General features: G+C 52.4%; 1 protein-coding gene across 1 annotated transcript; it reads right to left on the bottom strand.

The window, feature by feature from the left end:
- Nucleotides 1-717: 717 nt before the first annotated feature.
- On the bottom strand, nucleotides 718-20459 carry TRAM2 (translocation associated membrane protein 2). Its single transcript, XM_064411637.1, has 11 exons — nucleotides 20271-20459; nucleotides 12929-12992; nucleotides 10659-10768; nucleotides 10330-10446; nucleotides 8715-8773; nucleotides 8095-8179; nucleotides 7941-8011; nucleotides 7180-7284; nucleotides 6898-7056; nucleotides 5749-5921; nucleotides 718-5136 (listed from the first exon to the last, which is right to left on the bottom strand). Exons 1-11 carry the CDS (start codon nucleotides 20388-20390, stop codon nucleotides 5063-5065), a joined length of 1137 nt encoding a protein of 378 aa, XP_064267707.1. The 5' UTR covers nucleotides 20391-20459; the 3' UTR covers nucleotides 718-5062.
- Between the last annotated feature and the right edge of the window lie 252 nt (nucleotides 20460-20711).

Here is a 20711-nt window from a genome sequence, read left to right as displayed (position 1 = left end):
CACTTCCCCTCAGACAGATGAGAGTCTCCACGTGACAGCTCCCTCCTGTCTCCCCTTGTTTGGAAAGGTCACTGCTCTTCCCTTCTGGCCTGTTTTGTGCTGCTGCTCACCCAGACCAAGGATTACTCCAGGTATATCTGGTCCACCTCAGATTTCAAGAGACCAAAAACTTACTGTTGAAATTACTTGAGCTGTAGAAAGTCAGAAACTATTTTCTGCACAGGCTACGAAACCGTAACCTAACCCTCAGCCAAGTGATGTCGTGTGCCTGGGGCCAGCTGCACAAAATATACAATATAGCTCACCAAAAATATGTGCCTAAACCACATCAGATAAATCATCTCCTACAAATACCCTTATCCTCCACTCCCTCTGATGAAAGCAGCCACGAATAATGAACTCTGGAGCAGCTGCCCATGCTGTGGACATGGGAAATGTGGGAAGATGAATCCCAGCTGCAAGGGCTTGAGGTGACAGGATAGGGGGGAATGGCTTTTGACTGAAAGAGATATTTAGATTGAATATTGGGGGAAAAATTGTTCCCTGTGAGGGTGGTGAGGCCCTGGCACAGGTTGCCCAGAGAAGCTGTGGCTGCTCCTGGATCCCTGGAAGTGTCCCAGGCCAGGCTGGACAGGGCTTGAAGCAACCTGGGATAGTGGAAGGTGTCCCTGCCACATGTACAGCTTAACAACAATAAAGCATCAGTTGAAACAGCACTGGAAGAATCTATGCCTTTTATTTATTTATTTCAGAAAAATACTTCTGCTGAGTTTATCACAAAAGTCATTGAACAACAAACAACAACAAACAAAATCCGTACAAAAACTGAAGTGACAGGAAGAATGAAACAAATGGGAAAAAAATACCAGAGACTGTTAATTCCCCCCCCCACCCCGTCCAAAATCAGGAAATTTGCACTAAAGCATAAATATGGAAGAACAGAATTTTTCCTCGAGTTCCTTTGCTGAAGTTTGATCAGTCGAGTTCAACATTTTCGAGGAAAAACTACACACCTCTGCCTGGCTTTTCCAACAGCCATTCTTCCCAGAAAAACAGCTCCAAGGAGGAGGAACATACCTCACCGAGTATAAAACCTACTAAACCAACCTTTCATCCGCCATGAAGTTTCCTGGAAGGCTGTAAAGCAAACCCCATCATCTCCACCCATCACTGACACAACCTGGGGTCCATCTACCAAAAGCAAGAGCCTGAGGCTGCTGTAGAGCCCCAGGCACTGCAGCAGAGGCAGGATGGTTCCAAGCTCCCAGAGTCACTTGGAGGCAAGGAGGAGACATCCCAGAGCGACCACACTTCCCTCCAACCAGGAAGCCTACCAAAAATACCTTTTAAAACACTGAGTTGAAGGTAAGGAGACCTACAGGGGAACTGGAACTTGGTTACTACTAACCCAAACATGATGAGTAAGGAGAAAGAATCCTAAATAACAACAATAACAACATAAAATGCAACTGTAATGCCCCATAATGTAAGAGTCACTCAAAAACTGTATGTGAAATGCTACATCTGTTTTTCCTCCACCCCGTTCTCTTCCCAAGCCCATTTTCCAACTACCTAAGACAAGAAAAGAGAACTAGTGCTGGTATTTCACAGCTCTTCTATGCTAGGACAGGAAAACACTACACTTCACCCCAAAAACCACAGGCTACTCAATTCCTGATCTCCTTAGGTTGGATAATGGACACAGACTACTAAAGCAGCCTCAAGCCCATGGGAAATGAGTGCAATGAATCATGTCCCATTGGAAGTTTTGGATAATCTCCATCACCTTCTGCACTGTGGTGGACAAGAGCTCCTGTTCAGGGTTGGATCTTGGTGTTGGATTAAAGGTTGGACTTTGATGAGTTTTGAGGCATTTTCTAACCTCACCCAACAATTCCATGATGTTTTCTGCAGATGACACAGATGGGGCATGAGAAGAGCATCCAGTAAAGGGAAGTGAGCTCGTGGCATTTCATAGGCAGAGAGGCCAAGGACAAACTGACCACTAAGGGCTTGCAATGAAAATGCTCCAAGAAAAAGCTCTTTGGGCTGAAAGGAAGGCTGGATCTGCTGAGAAATGACAAGGACACAGGAACAACAGCAGCAGTTACTGCAGGCTTGCAGCCCAGGGATTGTGCTTGCATTACAACACAGAGATAGGAGCAGCCCAAGGCAGCCCCTCTGGTGGGGATGGGATTGCAAACCTCCAGGATGACAGTGGATATCGCCTCACAACAAAGGCTCAGCTCAAAAAAAACAACCTGCCAGGTTTGGGTCTAACAGAAGGACAGGGATTTCTGAGGACTAATTACAGAGGAGGGCTAAAAAAAAAAAAAAAAATCCACATCATCTATAGGTCTAAAAAACCAAAGTCATAAAAAGAACACATGGAAATGCTTCAAAAACAAATGTCCCTTTTCCTGGTAGCTCTATCAAAAAGGAAACAGAAAACACATAAATGTAGCACATGTTGTACATATGTAGTAACAAAGGAGGGTGTTCAGCTACTGCTATAGTGCACAGAGAGGCTACAACATAAGGCACTTGGGATACAAAGCATCACCAGCTACTGTATACAGTATAGAGATAGGATTGTGCAAGTGGAAAAGCTGCCTGAAGCCAAGCAGGCAGGAGGAGGAATCATTCAGCAGCTGTGTTTTTGCGGGCTCTATGTGTCACCTGCTAACAGAGTCAGCAGCTCGGCTGCTGCAAGGCACCAGTGATGCAGAAAGGCCTGGGGAGGTGCCAGCCAGCAGTCACTCCTGGAGGGCACTGGCAGTGGCTGGAAGGGGATGGGAAGAGGCAAGAGAAAGGAAAAACCTCTCACACTAAACCTTTTCCATGACCTCCCCAGCACAAAGCTCTTTTCCCCCCGATCACACTGCACCGCGGGTCCTGTCGCTGCCTCTGAGCCAAAAAGTGTCTTATCCTCCCAGCACAGGCTACGAGGAGCAATGGCAAAGTACCACCAGGGGCTCTGCTCCAGCCTCCTTCCCCAGATCCCCTGAAAACAGGGAAAGCCCTCTCCTGCCTGTATCTCTCCAATGTTGTGGGGATTGAGGAACAAGTGGAATTTGACCAATTGTCCTCATGTCCCTGCATGTTTTCTCCCTCCAGTGCCTCCTCAACAAGGAGAGAGGGAGGAAAGGACAAAAGACACTCAAAATAAATGGGGAAAAAACCCAACTCAGCTCAAAGAGGGGCAGAAAATCAACTGTCACCCATTCCTCAAAACACGACTGGCGCAAAGGACAACAGCACCAGCCTCAAGCTGGAATTGCACTCGGAGAGAACCAGAGTTCAGCTGCCCCCAAGGGCTGAGCCAGGGGCACACCAAGGATCAATCCTGGACTGCACATGGACAGCAGCCCAGCTCTGTGTCCCTCTCCTCACCCAGCCAAGGGGACACACCACGAGTCCCCTGTTCCTGCCGTGGCAAAGCAGAACTAAAGCTACGGCCGACTTCACTGCACAAGAGGGGCACCAACAGCAAAGCCCAGCTCAGGAACTGCCCCAGAGGACAGTGTGGGGACACAGGTGCCACCACTGCTCACCTGCCAAACCTAGCCTGGCGTGGCACCCCAAAAAGAAGCCCAGTGAGATGGCACTGACCCATGAAACCCCCAGCAGACTCAGCGAGGGATGAAGCTGGTGGGATCTGGCTTTCCACAAAACCTCTTGCCAGCACGTGGAGGTGTTAGCGGGCAGGAGCAAGAGGGGAAAGTGGTCTGCAGCAACAGATGGCCTCTGAGGTAGATTTGAGACGACTCCATCTGCTAACAGCTACGTGTCACAAGCCAGGCTTTTCCTAAAATGCAAGCTGCTCCTTGCAGCCCCAGCCTCCTTCGCCTTCCTTCCCTGTCATCTCATTCACAGCTCAGAAAGGGATGAAGGGGCTAGGATTTTTGGAAGAAATCCTGGATTTGATAGCACCTTGGGTGGATACAAGCGCTGTATCCTTTGGAAACAAAGAGTGAAGCTGGTGGCTGCCGATGGCACGGCTGGACTGGTACGGTAGGGATGAGGAAGGCTGCGGTGACAGCACGAGGGGCACAGTCCCACTGATGCAAAATTCTTTGCAGCAACCCGTTTGTCACCTGGATGTGGTCATGAGCAACAAGAACACCAGGTCCATGAGGCACAGACAAGCTGGCAAAGGGCTGGGCTGACAAGAGCCAGGCCAACACTCAGAGCAGGGCAGGATTCATGTGGAACTGAGGATGCTCCTGCACCTTAACAAAACACTGAGAGCTGCAGAGCCCTGGGCCCAGCTCTTGGGGCTAGGAGGGCCAGAACAACCACAGGGCAGCCAAGAGAAACCCAGCTGGGGCAAGCAGAGGCTGGGAGATGGACCTTCTATATGAAGAGGGAAGTTCTCTCCCTTCTCTGCTGCCCAGCTCTTGAAAATTCTCAAAAGCAGGGTTCTGAAAACCCCAGTTAACCAGAGGTCCACCAGGAGACAAGACAGGGTTGAGCTTCCTCCATCAGACCCTGGTCTCTCTTTGCAGCATCACCATCCTGCCGAGTGCTGGCCAGTTGTGCCCCATCTCACCTGAGAGCACCCCTGAGCCTCAGATCTCACAGCCCCAGCACATTCCCCCAGGAATCTGATCCCATAACACACATTTGGTGCCTTCAAGCTGTCGTGGCCCTGTCCCAGGGGCTCAGAGAAGCACCATGAAGAGAGGGGAGGAACATGCTGTAGGAGAAAAAAGGATTGTTTGGAACCATCTATGATACATTTGTAACCATTTAACCAAAATAACTGAACACTAAAATAGAAAAGGAAAAAAAAAAAAAAATTGCACGCTGGTTTACGATCAGAGGAAAGCAAAACCAGGAGGGCTGGAGAAGGTTCCTATGAGGGGGATGGGAGAAGGGGAACGGGGACTTTTTGGTTTATTGCAAACGGTTCACAAGAGCAAGAAAGGAAGGGAGGAGAGCGAGAGACACCTTGGGAAGATGATTCCGAGCCTTTCAAGACGCCGCTCGAGAGGAGCAGGAGGAGGGGCTGCTCAGTCCTGGTATCTCGCCCTCCTCCCCAGGAGACAACCCTTGGCTTCTATGGAGACTTGAGCTTCTTGGTGCGAGGTGAGGTTCCGTTCTCTGCTTTCACCACTCCGTTTTCATGGTAACCTGGGGATGGCAACAAAGGGACACGGAGCTGGTGAAGGGTCTAGAGTGTAATCTGAGGGAGCTGGGGGTGTTTAACCTGGAGAAAAGGAGGCTCAGGAGGGACCTTCTCACTTGCCACACGTCCCTGAGAGGAGGGTGCAGCCAGGTGGGGCTTCGCTCCCAGGGAATGAGGGACAGGACAAGATGAAATAGCTTCAGGTTGACACAAGGAAGGCTCAGGTTGGACATTAGAAGGAATTTCCTCACAGAAAAGGTGATTAAACATTGGAATGGGCTGCTCAGAGAGGTTTGGAGTCACCACTCATGGAGGTGTCCAAGGAATGACCTGACGTGGCACTCAGCACTCTAGTCTGGTTGACACCATGGTGATTGGTCAAAGGTTGGACTCCATGATCTCAGAGCTCTTTTCCAACCTAAACCATTCTGTGAATCTATGGAGAAATAAACTTTGTCCCTTGCACAACCCAAACCCTTTATTCTCTCCGGACTGGCCCACAGACATGAGGAAACCCCCATGGCATCAGGACACTGCTGGGGACACCCTGCACAGGCAGCAGGGCGATGCTGAACCCAGGACTGACACCTCCACAGTGCCACCCTTCCAGCACTCACCCGAGTCCCTCTTGAGCAGCTTGGTTTGCTGCTTGGTGCCGGCGGCGGCGGCGGCAGCTCGCTTCCGACTGCTCTGCTCGTTCCAGTACTCCCTCCAGCGCCGCAGCTGGAAGTGGATGAAGCGCCACATCACCGAGGCCTGGAAGAGGCACACCAACAGCAGCACACTCATTCTGCCAGGGGCGGAGAAGAGGCAGGCTGAGAACACAGCAGCGAGGCCACCCCCAGCCCGGCCTTCCCCCCACACCGCGGCTGGCGGCCGAGGTCCCCCCACGTGGCAGACGCCGTCCCTCCAGCCACCATCTCTCCTTTCTGCCACCCCTGAGCCCAGAGCAGCCACCTTCCTTTCCCTCCTCCCTCTCAGGATTTGATTCATTGATTCTTTCATCTTTAGGGCAGGAATGGATGAGCAGGATCATCTCAACCAGCACTGCCCAAAACACAAAGTGGCACAGTCAAGATACGAGGTTCCTGGATGATCTAAAAGGTGGAAGGGAGGTAAGAAAGACCCTCAAATCCTCAGGTGTGCCAGCAGTCCTTGGTTTCAAAAAGATTGAGAATGACCATGCCTAGCAAATTCTGAACTGAACCCACAGCTGCTGCAAGGGTGAGAAAGGTTCCCAGACTTGACAGACTGCAAGGTATGAGAAACCCATTCCACCCTCTGCTTCCCACATCAACAGGCAGCAAAACATGGCCAAGCAGAAGGGAAAATGTCTTTTCCTTGACCACATCCATGTAAATGCACTTACAGGTACAAGAGGTACACTTACAGGTGCAAGCATTTCTCCAAGAAAGGCTTGCACTTTGTAACTTCACTTGATTAACACTTAATTTCCTGACTTTTCCCCTCCATTTTGGCTCTGTGTAGCCTTTAAATCCCTCCTTGCTTCTTTCACACCCCCTTCAGCTCACTAAGACCTTCCCTAAATGGAATCAGGATCAGATCATCACTGTCTGGATCCCATTTGGATGGAGCTTGGAGCAACCTGGTCCAGTGATGGCATCCATGGCCACAGCAGGGGTTGGAACGAGATGATCTTTAAGGTCCCTTCCTACCCACACCATTCTGGGACTCCATGATTTCCAAACTCAGAAAAACCCATGCTGGGAAAACACAGCCAAGGGAGACACAGAGGGCATTCCTACCTGAAGAGAATGTTGTTGAAGAGGAAGCTGAAGAAGTTCCCTCTCTCAGGGTCCATGGCCTGGCTCTCCACGCGCGGCAGCCCGAAGCCGATGACCAGGATGTACAAGGTGAGGGTGAAGAGCCTGGTGACCACGAACACCACGGCCCAGACGTTAAACCTGCAGGAGGACAAGCAGAGATGTGGGCAGGAGCAGCCCCAGTGCTGACCCAGGAGGGGAGAGCGAGATCCAGGCTCTCCTGGGCTCCAGAAGAGAGGAGCCACAGGCAGCTCCCCTGCTTACAGCTTCTCGTTGTTCTCGTCCGTGAAGTAAACCAGCCGTGCCATGTGGAAGAAGAACTCAGCCAAGTACTGCAACAGCAAGAGGATCAGCCCCAAGCGGGTTAAACTGGCAGGGAAGAGGAAAAAAAACATCACTGGGCTGGTCAGCCTTCATCCTTCTACCTTCATCCTTCTACCTTCATCAACCAGCTGCAGCCTCAGCCCTGCTGCCCATGAGCTGCAGCGCCAGCCCAAAGCCAGACCTCTGTGCAGCAGTGGGGATGGGACTGTAGTAGGGGAAATCCCTGTCTATAAACCACCAACAGTCCAAAACACTGGCAGAGCTGGGATACATCCAACATAAAACCTTATGGCTGGCAAGGCTGCTTTGCTTTTTAGCAGAGAATGGTTTAGGTGGGAAGGGACCTTAAAGATCATCTCACTCCAACCCCCTGTCCTGGATATCTTTCACTGTCCCAGGTTGCTCCAATGCCCATTCAACCTGCCCTTGAACATTTCCAGGGGTGGTAAACCTTCTGGATAACCTGTGCCAAGTGCCTCACCATCCTTATAGGCAAGAATTTCTTCCCAATATCCAAATCTCTTCTAGTCTAAAACCATTCCCCTTGTCCTGTATACCTTCCTAGGTAAAAAGTCACTCTCCACTGAAACAATTCCATTTATTCCTTCTAAGCCCTTCACCCCAGGAGGATTCCCAGGTGACCCCAGGGCAGAAGCAGCCCCATCCCTGGTGTGGGAGGGCTGCTGAGGCAGGTGACTCACTTGAGCAGGTAGGCGCCGGCGATGTGCAGCAGGTAGAGCGCGATGCAGCGCAGCTGCCGGGGGATCTCCTCCTGGCAGGGGCAGAAAAGCCAAATCAACCTCTCAGCCCTCTCCACCCGCCTTCCCTCTCCCAAAACCTCCACCTGGCTCTCACCTTGCGGACTTTTTGGAAGTAGAGCTCGGGCAGGGCGTGCAGCCAGTACGCCAGCTGGCACAGGTAGAAAAACTTCACCTGGTACCTGAAATGCAGGGAGGAGCCACATGAGCCAGACCAGGCCAAGGCAGGACCCCAAGAGCCCGAGTGCCAGGGCAGCACTGGGCAATCCCTCCACTGTTTTGGAGCCAAGAGACTTAGGAGAAATCATTTCAGGGCTGAAATTATTTGTTGAGCCAAGAGAACTGCACATGGAGTTTATCTAGATGCTTGTGCTGTGGTCTCTGTGCTCTCAGCAAACCTCACTTTTGTAAAAAACCAAGAAGGAAGGGTCATCCCCCACTACATTTCTGCTGTGAAAAATGAACAGCAAAGAGACCTTCCTAAGGTGATGCAGGAAACAGGCAGGATGAATAACCAAGCCCACAGGGCCTTCCTGATGAAACCCTCTGGAACACCCCTCCTCAGGCTCACAAATGAGATACCCCCACTCCTCATGGTCTCACTGCAGGGTGCATGCAGAGGGTGCTGTGCTGTCAGCACCCCACTCCCAGCAGGCAAAACCATGGAGAGGAAGGAAGTGGCCAGCCCCAGAACAAAATGCCCTCCCAAGTGCTTACGGCAGATAAACATGAGGGTAGTTTTCCCACAGACTCCGGGGGTTTGAAATGTATCCTTCCTGAAAAAGAGAAGAGAGGCAAGGCTTCAGCAAAACAAAACAGGTTATGAGAGGGTGGGCTGATGGTACAGTGAAATGAGGAACTGGGGATGACACCTGAGCCTCGTCACAGCCTGCAGGAAAACCCACATTCCCTGTGAGGGCCAAGGCTGAGCTCTGCATCTGTGGGTCTATAGCACCCCTCTAAAATTTCACCAGGCCCCTTGTTTGGGGGCTGAAGGCTGCTTGCTCAGTTGCACAGAGGGTCCCAAGTTCAGGAGAGGATATTCTGGGGTTTGGAATGCTCTGGAGGTGTAGGGGTGAGATTCCTGTAGCATGGCTCAGGCAGCCGTGTGCATGGTCCAGAGGCTTCTTGCCCACTGGCATTTCCAACCCCAGCAGCACTTCAGCAACAAGAAGTGCTTCTGAAGAGGAAGAGGAACAGAAAACACCAACAGAAATAACTGGATATGAATTGGATAGTTTCAGTTTCCACCTCTTGCCTTACAGGATGGGACTCCCTTCTCACTCCTGCCACACAGATGCTGCCCTGGGCTTTGCAAAGAAGATGCTGGCATGGGAAATTTGTCCTGCCCAGTCATTATAATCCATTCCCTGTCTGTCCCAAGACCCTTTTTTCCAGCTAGAGAAGGCCAGGGAAGCACAAGGGTGTCTGGGGGGCACATCACAGCAATGTGGGCTGTACAGGAGGCTCCAGCCCCACAGCTGCTGAGGGATGGGTCTGGCACTGGGCAAGAGGAGCCCAAAAACAGCAGCATCAACTGTTTTTACAAAGTTTCCTTCCTCAGAGCTCTAGGGAGCAGAGGCAGTGCCAGAAGATGTCTAGAAATGCTGGCCTTGAAGGGAAAAGCAGTTCTCTAAGAAGGGCTGGCAAGACCCTCTGAGCAGTGGGGAGGGAATCTCCCAAGGATCCATCCCCAGAGCCACTGCAGACCACAGCTGGACCCCAGTGGCTGCAGGTAGCAAAGCATCATCACTTCACACTGCCAAAACAGTCAGATTTTTCCCACAACACCTGTTCTTTCCTCCCCCTTCCTTCCCAAAAATGACAGTTTTCCCTCTAAATTCTTTGGGTTGACACCCAAAGGAACAACAAGGTTTCCCTGTTTTCAAAGATTCCCTCACCATCAGCTTGCCAAGGAAGGAACAATAAAGAGGCATCCCAAAATTCTGCCCATTAGCCCCATGACCCCAAAAAAGGCACCCAGAAACCTCAAGGCCCTGAATGTACATAAGGAGGAAAATAAGCTGAGTAAGGCATCAGGTCCTGGAGCAGAGGATGGAGATGATGGGGCCAGGCAGGATTTCTGGGGCCCAGCTCCAAAAATATTTCACAGCCTATTTACTTGTGCCTTGTACAACACAGGAGAAGGATCTCCCAAAACTGCCCTCAGGCAGTGGCTGCAAAGATCCACCACAGCTGAAAACCAAACTGACTGAAATGTGCCTGTTTTGGCCCAGAAGCTGGCTGGGGACACTGCTGCCAGTGGGATTTTGTGCTCCAGATCCCACAGTTCCCCCTGGAAACCCAAGTGCCAGCCAGCCCCGTGCCTTACCGTCACCACGACGTACAAGCACCAGATGACAGAGGTGAGGTGGAAGGCAACCAGCTGCCCTGACTCATTGAACTTGCTGTGTTTGACCTTGGAGAGATGCAGACGCCTGTTGATTTTCTGGGAAGGAGCAGAGGGAGAGACAAACAACAAGAAAACATCAGCCACCGTCAGCTCTCTCTCCGCTCCTCATCATCCCAAGCAGCCTCCAGAGATGAAGGCTCACTCATCACCACCTCAGCCCCCAGACCACCCCCAGAACAGCATTTAAGTGCAGAGCCCCCGTGGGATGTGGGGCATTTTGAGGACACAAGACAGGGAATGGCGCTCACGTCCAGGGCGTATTCCTGCACCACCGCGTGCAGGATGATGGCAATGAAGATGTAGAAGAGGATGGTGACCAGATCCTTCAGCCCATAGTGATACTGGACCAGCTCCCCATCTGCAAAGACACCAAAGTGTGGGTCAGACCTCCATGGCCCAAAGGATTTCCAGGTGAGGGCTTAGTGGGGAGCAGCTTGGATGGGGACACCAGAGAGAGGTCATGACTATGCCAGTGGCAGGGAAAAAGGGCTCTCTTCAGGGCAGAGCTGGGTGGTTTCCCCTCTTACAGATACACACCTCAAGGAAGAGGACACTAAAAGCTTCCCCCTGCTACTGGCATAGTCAGCTGTGGAGATGGGAATTTATCACCTGGAAGGATGAAGACATGGGAGGCTGAAGCAAGTGACGGGATCTGGGATGCCCCACTAGGAACATCAGAGCTTGGGATAAGATTTCCACCCCCTCAGTTATGATTTAACACTTCCTTATGATCTCCCACTCCTCCCTGAAAACTGCTGGAGTGGGATTCAGCTGCCTAAATGCAGATGCCTTCTGCTGTTCAGAGATCCGAGGCAGCAGCACAGGGCTGGTGGATTAGAAATAGGACCCACAGAAGGCTGTGCTCTTCTGGAGCAACAGGAGACCCAGCAGCACCCAAAATACTCCAGACATCTGCATTTAGGTGACTATTTTCATCTCTGAAGCTTATGGGAAGAAGCAGAGTTGGGAAGGCTGAAGGAAGTATCATCACATGAAGCCCAGCCCACTCCTGGCTGCTGCTCTCTCTCACCCTGATCCAGTCTGTCCTTTCCTGATACCAGTGCTGGGAAGAGACTGCTCTGTCACCAGCCCTGCCTACCCTAAACAAAGCCTCATTCCAGATTTCTAAGATTTGAACAGGATTTATGAACACAGCTGGCATCAAGGATAAGAAAACACCCTGTCCTTAGGAGCCCTGGTGCTGTGCAGACCCAGAGGTTAAAATGGTGCCTGTATCCCAGAGCAAGGTAAAAGATAGAATTGCAAGGCCAAAGAAAATAATATCATGTACATGTGCTCTGCCTCCTCTCTACAGGGCACCTCAGAAACTCTAGCAGGAGCTATGGAGGATGTGGGAAAGCCTTGGAAAAATTCAGATTCCTCCCAAGAAGCTGCTGCACTAAGATCTCTCTCCCCACTAGCTCATGCCCTGTATTGATACCCCAATACTTGGTCCTAGGGAGACGTTTCTGTGCCCCCTGGGACTTCTTGTATCAGGAAAGAACAAATCCCTTAAAAACCAGCAGCAGAAGTTGTCTGGACTGTGCCACAGGGGAGAAGGGACCACAATTTAATCTGGATGATTCCTTCAGCCATAACCAAAGCCTTTAAGGGCAGAGCTTTTCTCTTCCGCATGTCTGCCTCACTGTAGCTCCCCTAATCCCAGCCCTGCTCTTTCTTTGGATGATTACTCAAACACTCCCAATTAACTGCAGTTTTCTGCCACCAGGCCAGGCTTTGTGCCCCGGGCATTTGGCTCATCCCAAGCCCAGGCCTTTACCCAAAGCACCTCCTGCTGTCTCCAGGCCAGTGCCCAGATCCCTGCCAGATCCAGAGGGGCTCTGAGCCAGGAAGGCAGCAACCAGCAGCCAAAATAGGAATAACAGGGGCTGAGCCTCCTGGCTGGGAGCTGGGACACCTCCTCTGGTCCATTTGGTTCTGAGCTGCACCAGCTCAGAGCCTCCTGGAATTTACTCCCTGTGAATCAGAACCTGCCTGGAGCAGGGATGTTGTGTACCACGTGCCTCTCCACCCTCCCCTCCAGGTGCCATCCCCAAAAATCAGCAGGACAGGGATGACATGCACAGCCCCTGCTGCTTGGCAAAGAGGTAAATCCCTCCTGCTCCTCAGGGGGATAAGAAGCTGCTCCAGGCAGGCAATCACCAGCTGATCCAGCCTGACCAGGCTTGGAGCAGCATCCTCGTCCTGCAGGGAGCACAGAGTGGCCTGGCCATGGCAGGAAGAGGGAGGAAGCCTCCAAACTCCCTGGAAAGCACTTCTTCCCAACCCTGGCAGCATGAGGGCTGGCAAACATGACCAGAGTGCTCTGAGCCACTCAAACTTTGCCTCTTCCCAAAACATTTTATTTTTAACATCTCTGCCAGACTGCATTTACTGCCAGACAAGACCCTGAGCAGCTGATCAGTAGAGGGTGAGCCCAAAGCAGCTGGAAGTGAGGATGTGGGGCAGACCAGACTCAACCTTCCCTCAGGATTTGTGGAGCAGAGGCATCTCTCACCTGCTGTAGGCACACTAACATTATACTGAGGTAAGATGAACAGGAAGGCAGTCTTGGCTGTGACCTGTCAAAGACACAGAAGGGACAAGAAGCAAATCAGTTGTTACATCCATTCCTCTGGACCAGTTTTTTCTCCCATCACAATGGGAAAGGCAAATCACCCAGGGAGATATGCCAGCACCAGCTTCACTTGCAGAAACACTGAACCTTGCCCTGGTCACCCACAAGACCCCAGATGCATGGACAAAAAGAGAAAAAAAAGCCTGGGATGAGGTATCAGGACATCCAAAACCCAGGGCTCCGCTGCTCACTTTTCATTTATTGAATGAAAAAATCAAATCAGGGAATATCCTGAGTTGGAAGGGACCAAAAAAGACCACTGAAATCCCACTCCTGTTCCTGCACAGGACACCCCAAGAACCCTGTCCTGTGCCTGATCGTTGTCAAAACCATTCCTGAACTCTGTCAGGCTTGGGGCTATGACCATTCTCTGGGGAGCTTGTTCAGTACCCAGCCACCCTCTGGGGAAAAGAACCTTTTCCTAATATTCAACTTAAACCTTTCCTGACACAGCCCCAGCCATTCCCTCTGATCCTGTCACTGATCAGCAGAGAGATGGCCATTGACTAAATTGCTTTTAATTCAAAGGAATGCTCCTCCCCAGCAGCAAAGCGGGAGGCTTTGTGGGGATGGGGCAGAGCATCCACCCCACAGCACACCCCAAAACTGCACCTCTGAGACCAAGGCACCCTCAAGCTCGGGCCACAGCAAAATCCAGTGCATAGAAATCCAACACCAAACATGCCTTCATCCCATCCAACCCCACACTGGCAGCAGGTCACCAGATTTTCCCTTTCCAGTGGCTCCCAGCCAACCCTCCAACGCTTCACAAGCACCCACCCTCAAACACAACCATTCCCAAAAAAACCTGTACCCGTCAAACACCGACAGAGATGAGCTGCATTTCACACAGACATGGCTGCCACTGCTTCAGAGCTGCAGGATATTAAAATCCCAGCTGGAAATTGCTCCACAGCTTGTGGGGGAGACAGGGGGACTTTGCCAAGTGTTCCCATCCTGCCACCACCAGCATTGAGCAACCAGTGCAGGCAGCCCCGGCTCGGGGACAGCAAACTCCATGGCATGTTTTTGTGATGTTAGGGGATTTTATTGTTTTTTTCCACTGGAAAAAAAAAAATCCCACATGTTGTGCTCTGTTTGTGGAGGAGTAGATGCAGGAGATGGAGACCATGGGCAGAGTTTGGGGTGGGAATGGAAAAAGTGCATCGCCTGGCCCCAAGCTGGCTGAGGGAGACACTTCTGGCTCCCACAGACCTTGCTGGCTGGAAAAGCCAAGTTGCTTCATCCCAGAGTTGTGCAGCACATCCAGGACCTGGAGTTTACATCCAAACCTTGCCACAGGCTGGCACAGGGGATGAAACAAAGGCATGGAGCCAGTGGTGGCTGTGGTGCTGCAGGGATGGGCGGCTGTGTCATGGACGTGCTAAAGGCAGCAGGCACTGATGGATTTACAGCTCCCCGAGTACCTGGCTGACATCCATTGCTATAAACAGCTGGGAATAAGACATCATCTCCAGGTGAAGCCTCCTAACCTGCTGCAGAGGACACAGGCCAGAGCTGAGAGTTCAGGAAAATGGCCCCAGAGTATCTCCAGGATGGGAAGCAATGCCCGGACAGAGCTCAGCCCCAGCACAATTTCCAAGGATTCTCCTGATCTTCTTTCCCAGAGTGCCTGGTAGGAAGGTTCCTCCATTAAGCAACGCTTTGTCCCATCTCCACACCTGCCTTTGCTTCCTGTGGGCTGGAGAACCACAGGCAGCTTTGCAGCCATCCCAGTACCCCCCATCTTTCCTTACAGAGGGGTGGCAGGTTGCTTCAAGTGTCAGTGAAATATTTTAACAACCAAAGACAAATGTAACCTCCTAGAGGCAGGTAGCTGCAAGGCAAAAAACAGGTTTCCTTGGCTTGGAAAACAGGGATGAGCACCAGGGATGGCAAAACTCTTCAGAGCCTGCCTTGAGCATTTCACAGGCAGCCAGGGAAAGCAGAAGTTTGGAGTGGGAAGAGCAATGTGAGGATTATTCAGAGGCACAAGACTTGCTGTCTGTTTGCCTTGAAACAAGATGCTGATATAGGAAAGGAAGTGCTGGGCACACTTCTGCCCTGCAGGATAGAGAGTGGAGACAGAGCTGCCACTAAACTGCTACTGGCAGGGGCACAATTCATGGAATCTTAGAATAATTTCAGTTGGAAAATTCCTCTAAGATCATGGAATCCAACTGTACCCCCAGCACTGCCAAGCCCACCATAAAGCCATGGCCACAGGTGCCACATCTGCACAATTTTTGAACAATTCCAGGGATGGTGATTCCACAACTTCCAGCCTGTTCCAATCACTGACTGCCTTTTCAGCAAAGAAATTTTCCTCATATCCAACCTAACCCTTCCTGGCACACCTTTTTAGAGGGTGGGAGAGGGATTTGTCTCCATGGGACACACAGAGCAGGGACCATGTAGCAAATGCTGTATATTTATTTATCATCCACTCCCTGACCTGCATTAAGGGCACCTCTATGCAGAGGGAGATGTTTCTCATCCCAGCCTCATCCTGCCGTACAGGAGGGATGTGGCACTTGGGGACATGGGTTAGTGGTGGCCTTGGCAGTGCTGGGGGAATGGTTGGACTCAATGACCTTAGAGGGCTTTCCCTACATTAATGATTTTATGGTTCTGTGTACCTGAACCAGGTAAATGTGGGAAGAAGCTGTCCTGGGAGCTCTCTGTAGCCATGAAGAAGGAACAACATCCTCAGCAGTGAGTGGCCTTCTGCTGGTAAAAGCCACTAACTCAAGGACCAAAGTGCAGATGGATGCTGAAGAGAGAAAACTCAGTGTGTCCACCATGACCAGAGTTTCCTGAGATGCCTGGATCAGCCAGGACAGGGATGAGGCTGTTCCTCATGGCCAGAAATCAAATCAGCACATCCACCTTGCTATCCTGGGTGGCAGAGCAATAGGTAAAGCCAAGCAATCCCACCACCACCACACATTTACTGTCTATCACCAGGCATTTACTCCCTGATAACGTGGTGATTGGAAAAATCCACACCCCCCTATCCTGGAGATTGCTGCCTAATACGGAGCAGCAAAGCTCTTCCTGTCCTTTTTTTAGATCCCAGAATGGCTTGGGTTGATAGGGACCTTAAAGATCATGTTCCAAATCCCTGCCATGGGAAGGGACACCTTTCATAGACCAGGGTGCTCAGAGTCCCACCCAGCAATGTAGAAGATGCTGTTTTTACCCCTCCCATGAAATGCTCCACGTCAAAATCCCAACTCCACTTGTTCAGATGTGCAAGTGGCTTTTAAAAAGGTGTCTAAGCACACACATCCAGGCAGTTTAGCACCTCTCCCAGAAATTGCCCACTGCGACTCCCAAACACTAATATTTTCAGGAATGAGAGATGATTTTTGAGCATCCTTCCCCAGCAAACTCTACGAACTCCTGGAACAGCTTGCCCAGATTGGTTGTGGGCTCCCCATCCCTGGAAGTATTCAAGGCCAGGTTGGACAGGGTTCTGAGCAATCTGGTCTACTGGAAGTTGTCCCTGCCCATGGCAGAGGGTTGGAATGAGTTTTAAGGTCCCTTCCAAATCAAACAATTCCAGGATTCTATGAAACACATTTCCCTTCTCCAAAGCCTCATCTCAGTGGGATTTATCTTCACCACAGCCAGGAACCCCCAGGCATGCCACCATCCCCATGGTCCTGCTTGAGTTAAAGCCACTCTGGAGGAAAGGAGCAGCTCCAAACCTCTGGCGGGGGAGGCTGGGGGAGTTTTCTGCAGTCTGAGCCGGGAAAATATTTCCACGGCTTGAAAAACAACTCAAACTAATTACAGACAAAATGCTGTCCAAGGGCTTTTCTCACAACTTTGGGTTTCTTTTTTCCCTCTCTAGACAGAGTTTATTGAAACACAAACTTGCTGATGCACGGTATGGATTGACACAGGCCCTATATGTAAACTAAAGCCCAAACTTTGGACCAAAGCCTTTCAAAGTAAACATCTGGCTTTGACAAAAAGCCCTTCCCAAGGGCGGTGCAGCCCCTCTGCCCCCACAGACAAACTCATCCCCCAGCATGACACTATTTCCACTGCCTCACCCTCCCTCCTGTTTATTCCCTTTTTAAAAGTAAACCTAAATACTGTGCTTTTTTACCTTTTTTCCACTCTTCCCCAGCACTCAACCCCTACATCCCCCACATGCCTCGGTTCCCACATCTGGCAAAGACCAGGGGAGGCAGGAATGCATTTTGTTTTCCCTCATTAACAATGGAAAGGCCTTAATTTTTAGAGTACTACGGAGGGGACCGGGAAGGGGAAAGTATATTTAGCAGGAAGCCTGGAAATAGCAGCTCATTCGTCAGCCGCCTTCTCCCGAGTGTCACAACTCTGAGTTTGGGAGCCCGTGACTCACATCCCACGATCTGCACAGGGGGAAAGCCCAGCAAGGGCATGGAACCACTGCTAAAACACTGGTTTATAGCTTTATTTCATCACCCAGGCATAAGGCCGAGCCTTGTTTTCCCTACATTAGAAATTACAACAGCAGCCCCCATCTAATATAGAAACTTCTCCAAAATCAGTAAAGTTTTCCCCAAACCTGACCAGACACCACTCACAGCAGCCACCCCTGGTGGGACACAGCTTAAACCCAGCCTGGCCTTTGCTTAATATTTCTGCAAAGCAGAGTGGAAAAAGATATGCAAAGTAATTTCTGCATGAGGATGGGAAGCACCTGTTTCGTGTTTCTATACAGACTCACTAAAAATAGTTTTTCACCAGAAATCAGAAGGAGAGGTTTTTCTTTCTGGGCTCCAACAGCCACACACACGTGGCAAAATCCCTCTCTGGCACCAGGCAGCTGCACAACCAAGTGTGTTTTCATACCCTGAAGGCTTAGGGCTGGCTGGGAAATAAAAACCCTTTGTAGTGCCCAGCTCAGGACAGGTCTTTTTGGGGAAACTCCCTCCAAGCCTGGGGCTTCCCTCCCTGAGCAACGCCATGATCTTCAAAAACACACAACACTGGAATAATCAAATCACCTGGAACAGCCTCATGCCTCCAAATCCCATCATGATTGGTACCTGCTCCCTGCCACAGAGGAATTATCAGCTTGGTGAATCCATGTGGATGGGGAAACGTTGTGCAGCCAAAAAGAAGCTCAAGGTGTAGCTTATGCTGTGCTTGAGCAGTGGGAGACCCATGGCAGCCCCCCAGCATCACCCTGAGGAGGGTGCTGGAGCAAGGAAGCAGTCAGCTCCTGAGGGATGCCTGGGAAAAGGTTAAAAATCTTATTTGTGTCTTCCCAAAAAAACCTTCCCTGCAGGAAACAGCCTATTGTGAGCAGGATTCAGCCTTTTCCGCTGGGCCTGAGCTTGGCTGTGGCCACTGGCATTGGGGAAGGTGGAAGCCTGGCTGCAGGGTGGGAAGCAGGGATGAGAGGAGAAGGAGGGGAAGGGACAGTGACAGCTCCTCCTCGCCATGGCAAGGGATCAGAGCTGCCACCAAAACTCACCACAGAGGTGGCACAAACAGGGATGGATGGTTTGGAGGGCTGGGCAAGAGCAGAGGCTGATTTCCCCTCCAGGGGAAAAGAAAGCAGAAGGAATAAATGTAATAATAAAATAAAAGTACACTGAAATACCCACAAGGACCAAGAGCTGTCCCAAACCCCACGCCAAGGGATGATGCTGCCAGCCACAGGGAGCACTGGAAGCCACCCTGGCATGACAAGCACTGTCTCCCTGAGGTCTGCTGGAGAGTAGCAAACTGCTGCCTTCAGCATCCGAGGGAGATTTAATTAAAATACATTAAAAAACCTCAGATACACCACAAACCCCTCCCTGCTGCCGCCTCCACGGGGGCAGGCTCATCATTTTTCAGAATTGCCTTCACAGCACCATATCAACCAAAAGCACCACAGCAGCAAGCCCAGGTACTTCACCAGAATGGGTCTCCCAGTATTCAACAAACCCATCTGCAGGGAGAAACCCTGAGCCAGAGACGCAACTTCAGTGGCATTTTCTTTTTAAAGTACGAGTACGAAACTTGCAGCCCAACTTTGCAGCATTTGCATGCGGCTTTGGAATACAGCTGGCCCTCCCGAGTCGGTTTTGAAACCCTTAAATAAACATACATACATGCACAAGGACGTTGAAAAGGGTTCGAGTGCTGTAAGAGATTCGTTCATTCAATGAGTTCGCAGTAAAAAAAAAAAAAAGAGGGGGATAGAGAAGCAAGGGGTGCCAGCGGGGAGGAATTAAGGAAATGGATTTCCTCCTCCTGCGATTTGCTACAGAAGGAGCCTTTCCTCCCTCGCCAGGCCCCCCGGCCACCCCTTTCCCATCCGGATTTGCTTTGAAACGTGGCAGTGCCGAAGGGGAGGGTTCAGCGGGGGAGGCGGGGGGGTCCCGGCCGGCGGTGCCGCTGACCACGGCCCGGGATGCCCGGAGCCAAGGGAAGCTCAGGGCACGGGGAAAGCCGGCGGGCAGGGAAGGAGCCGCAGCAGCGGGAGGGACAGAGCGGCGTTCCCGGCATGGCGGTGGTGGGACAGCGGCCTGGCGGGGGTCTGCGGCCACCCGGGCAGGGCAAGGAATGCCGGGGATGCCTTCCCGTGGCCCGCAGCCCAGCGGGATGGCCGCGGTCGGGAAAGGCCGGGGAGCCGCCGGCTCCTGCCCCAGGCCCGGGAGCCCCCGGTGCTCGTCCCACGGCGCGGAGAAAACACCTGGGAAAGGGCTACTGTTAAAGAAAAAAGGCGAAAAAATGGCAAAAAAAAAAAATCTTCCATTTCCAAGAGATGGGAGTATCAGACAAGGCTTGGCTTGTCGCTTGATGCGCCCCTCAGTGCTCGGGACATCCCGGCAGCTGCGGTGGGTTTGGGGCAGGGTTTTGACACCCCCTGAGCTCCCCCTCCTCAGGCAGGGACCCCCGGCAGAGCTGGAGCGGGGGCAGAAGGATGTGCCACCCCTAAAGCCAGCAGCAGGCTGGGTCCCCGTGGGAATGTGGGGAACCTCTCCGGTGCTGGGTGAGCGATGGGGAATGAATGGGGCGGCACTCTGACCCCAGACCGAGGGGTCCCGCACCCCACAGCCCCCTCCCCGTACGGGACGGGGGCACCTGGGCCGGGTGGGGACCCTCCCGAGCCGGGACAGCCCCAGGGGGGGACACCCCATGCACAGCAAGGGGGGTCACCTCGTCCTCGGGGTGGGGACACACGGACAGCCGGTCCCGGCGGGGGGCGATGGCGGGGGCGTCTCACCTCGAACATGAGGGCGATGAGGACGCTGAGCACCAGGCAGAAGCCGATGTCGGCGTGGTTGTGGATGAGGAACTCCTGGCTGAAGAGCGGGTGGCTCTTGGCCCGCCGGCGGAAGGCCATGGCCGGGGCCGAGCCGAGCCCAAACTTCCCCGGGCCCCGCGGAACTTCGCGGAGCGCCGCGATGGCCCCGCGCAGGCGCCGCCGCCTGAGCCCTCCCCGCGCCCGCCCGGCTCCGCTCGGCCCCGGCAGCGACCCCGCCCCGGCCCGCACCGGGACCGGCACCGGCACCGCCCCGGCCCGCACCGGGAACGGGACCGGCACCGCCCCGGCCCGCACCGGGAACGGGACCGGCACCGGGACCGGCACCGGCACCGCCCCGGCCCGCACCGGGACCGGCACCGGCACCGCCCGGCCCGCACCGGGACAGGGACCGGCATCGGT

The sequence above is a fragment of the Passer domesticus genome, chromosome 3 (assembly GCF_036417665.1).
Source record: "Passer domesticus isolate bPasDom1 chromosome 3, bPasDom1.hap1, whole genome shotgun sequence".
Classification (NCBI taxonomy): Eukaryota; Metazoa; Chordata; class Aves; order Passeriformes; family Passeridae; genus Passer; species Passer domesticus.
The sequence above is the reverse complement of the archived record's forward strand: the minus strand, read 5'-3'. Positions and strand labels throughout refer to the sequence as shown.

What these genes read in the sequence shown, in the direction of transcription:
- TRAM2 (XM_064411637.1), bottom strand. Translation starts at nt 20,390, where the DNA reads ATGGCCTTCCGCCGGCGGGCCAAGAGCCACCCGCTCTTCAGCCAGGAG. An exon ending in TCATCGCCCTCATGTTCGAG is followed by an intron (nt 12,993 to 20,270) that starts GTGAGACGCCCC and finishes TGTCTTTGACAG; the next exon opens with GTCACAGCCAAGACTGCCTT. An exon ending in TACCCTCATGTTTATCTGCC is followed by an intron (nt 8,180 to 8,714) that starts GTAAGCACTTGG and finishes CCTGCATTTCAG; the next exon opens with GTACCAGGTGAAGTTTTTCT.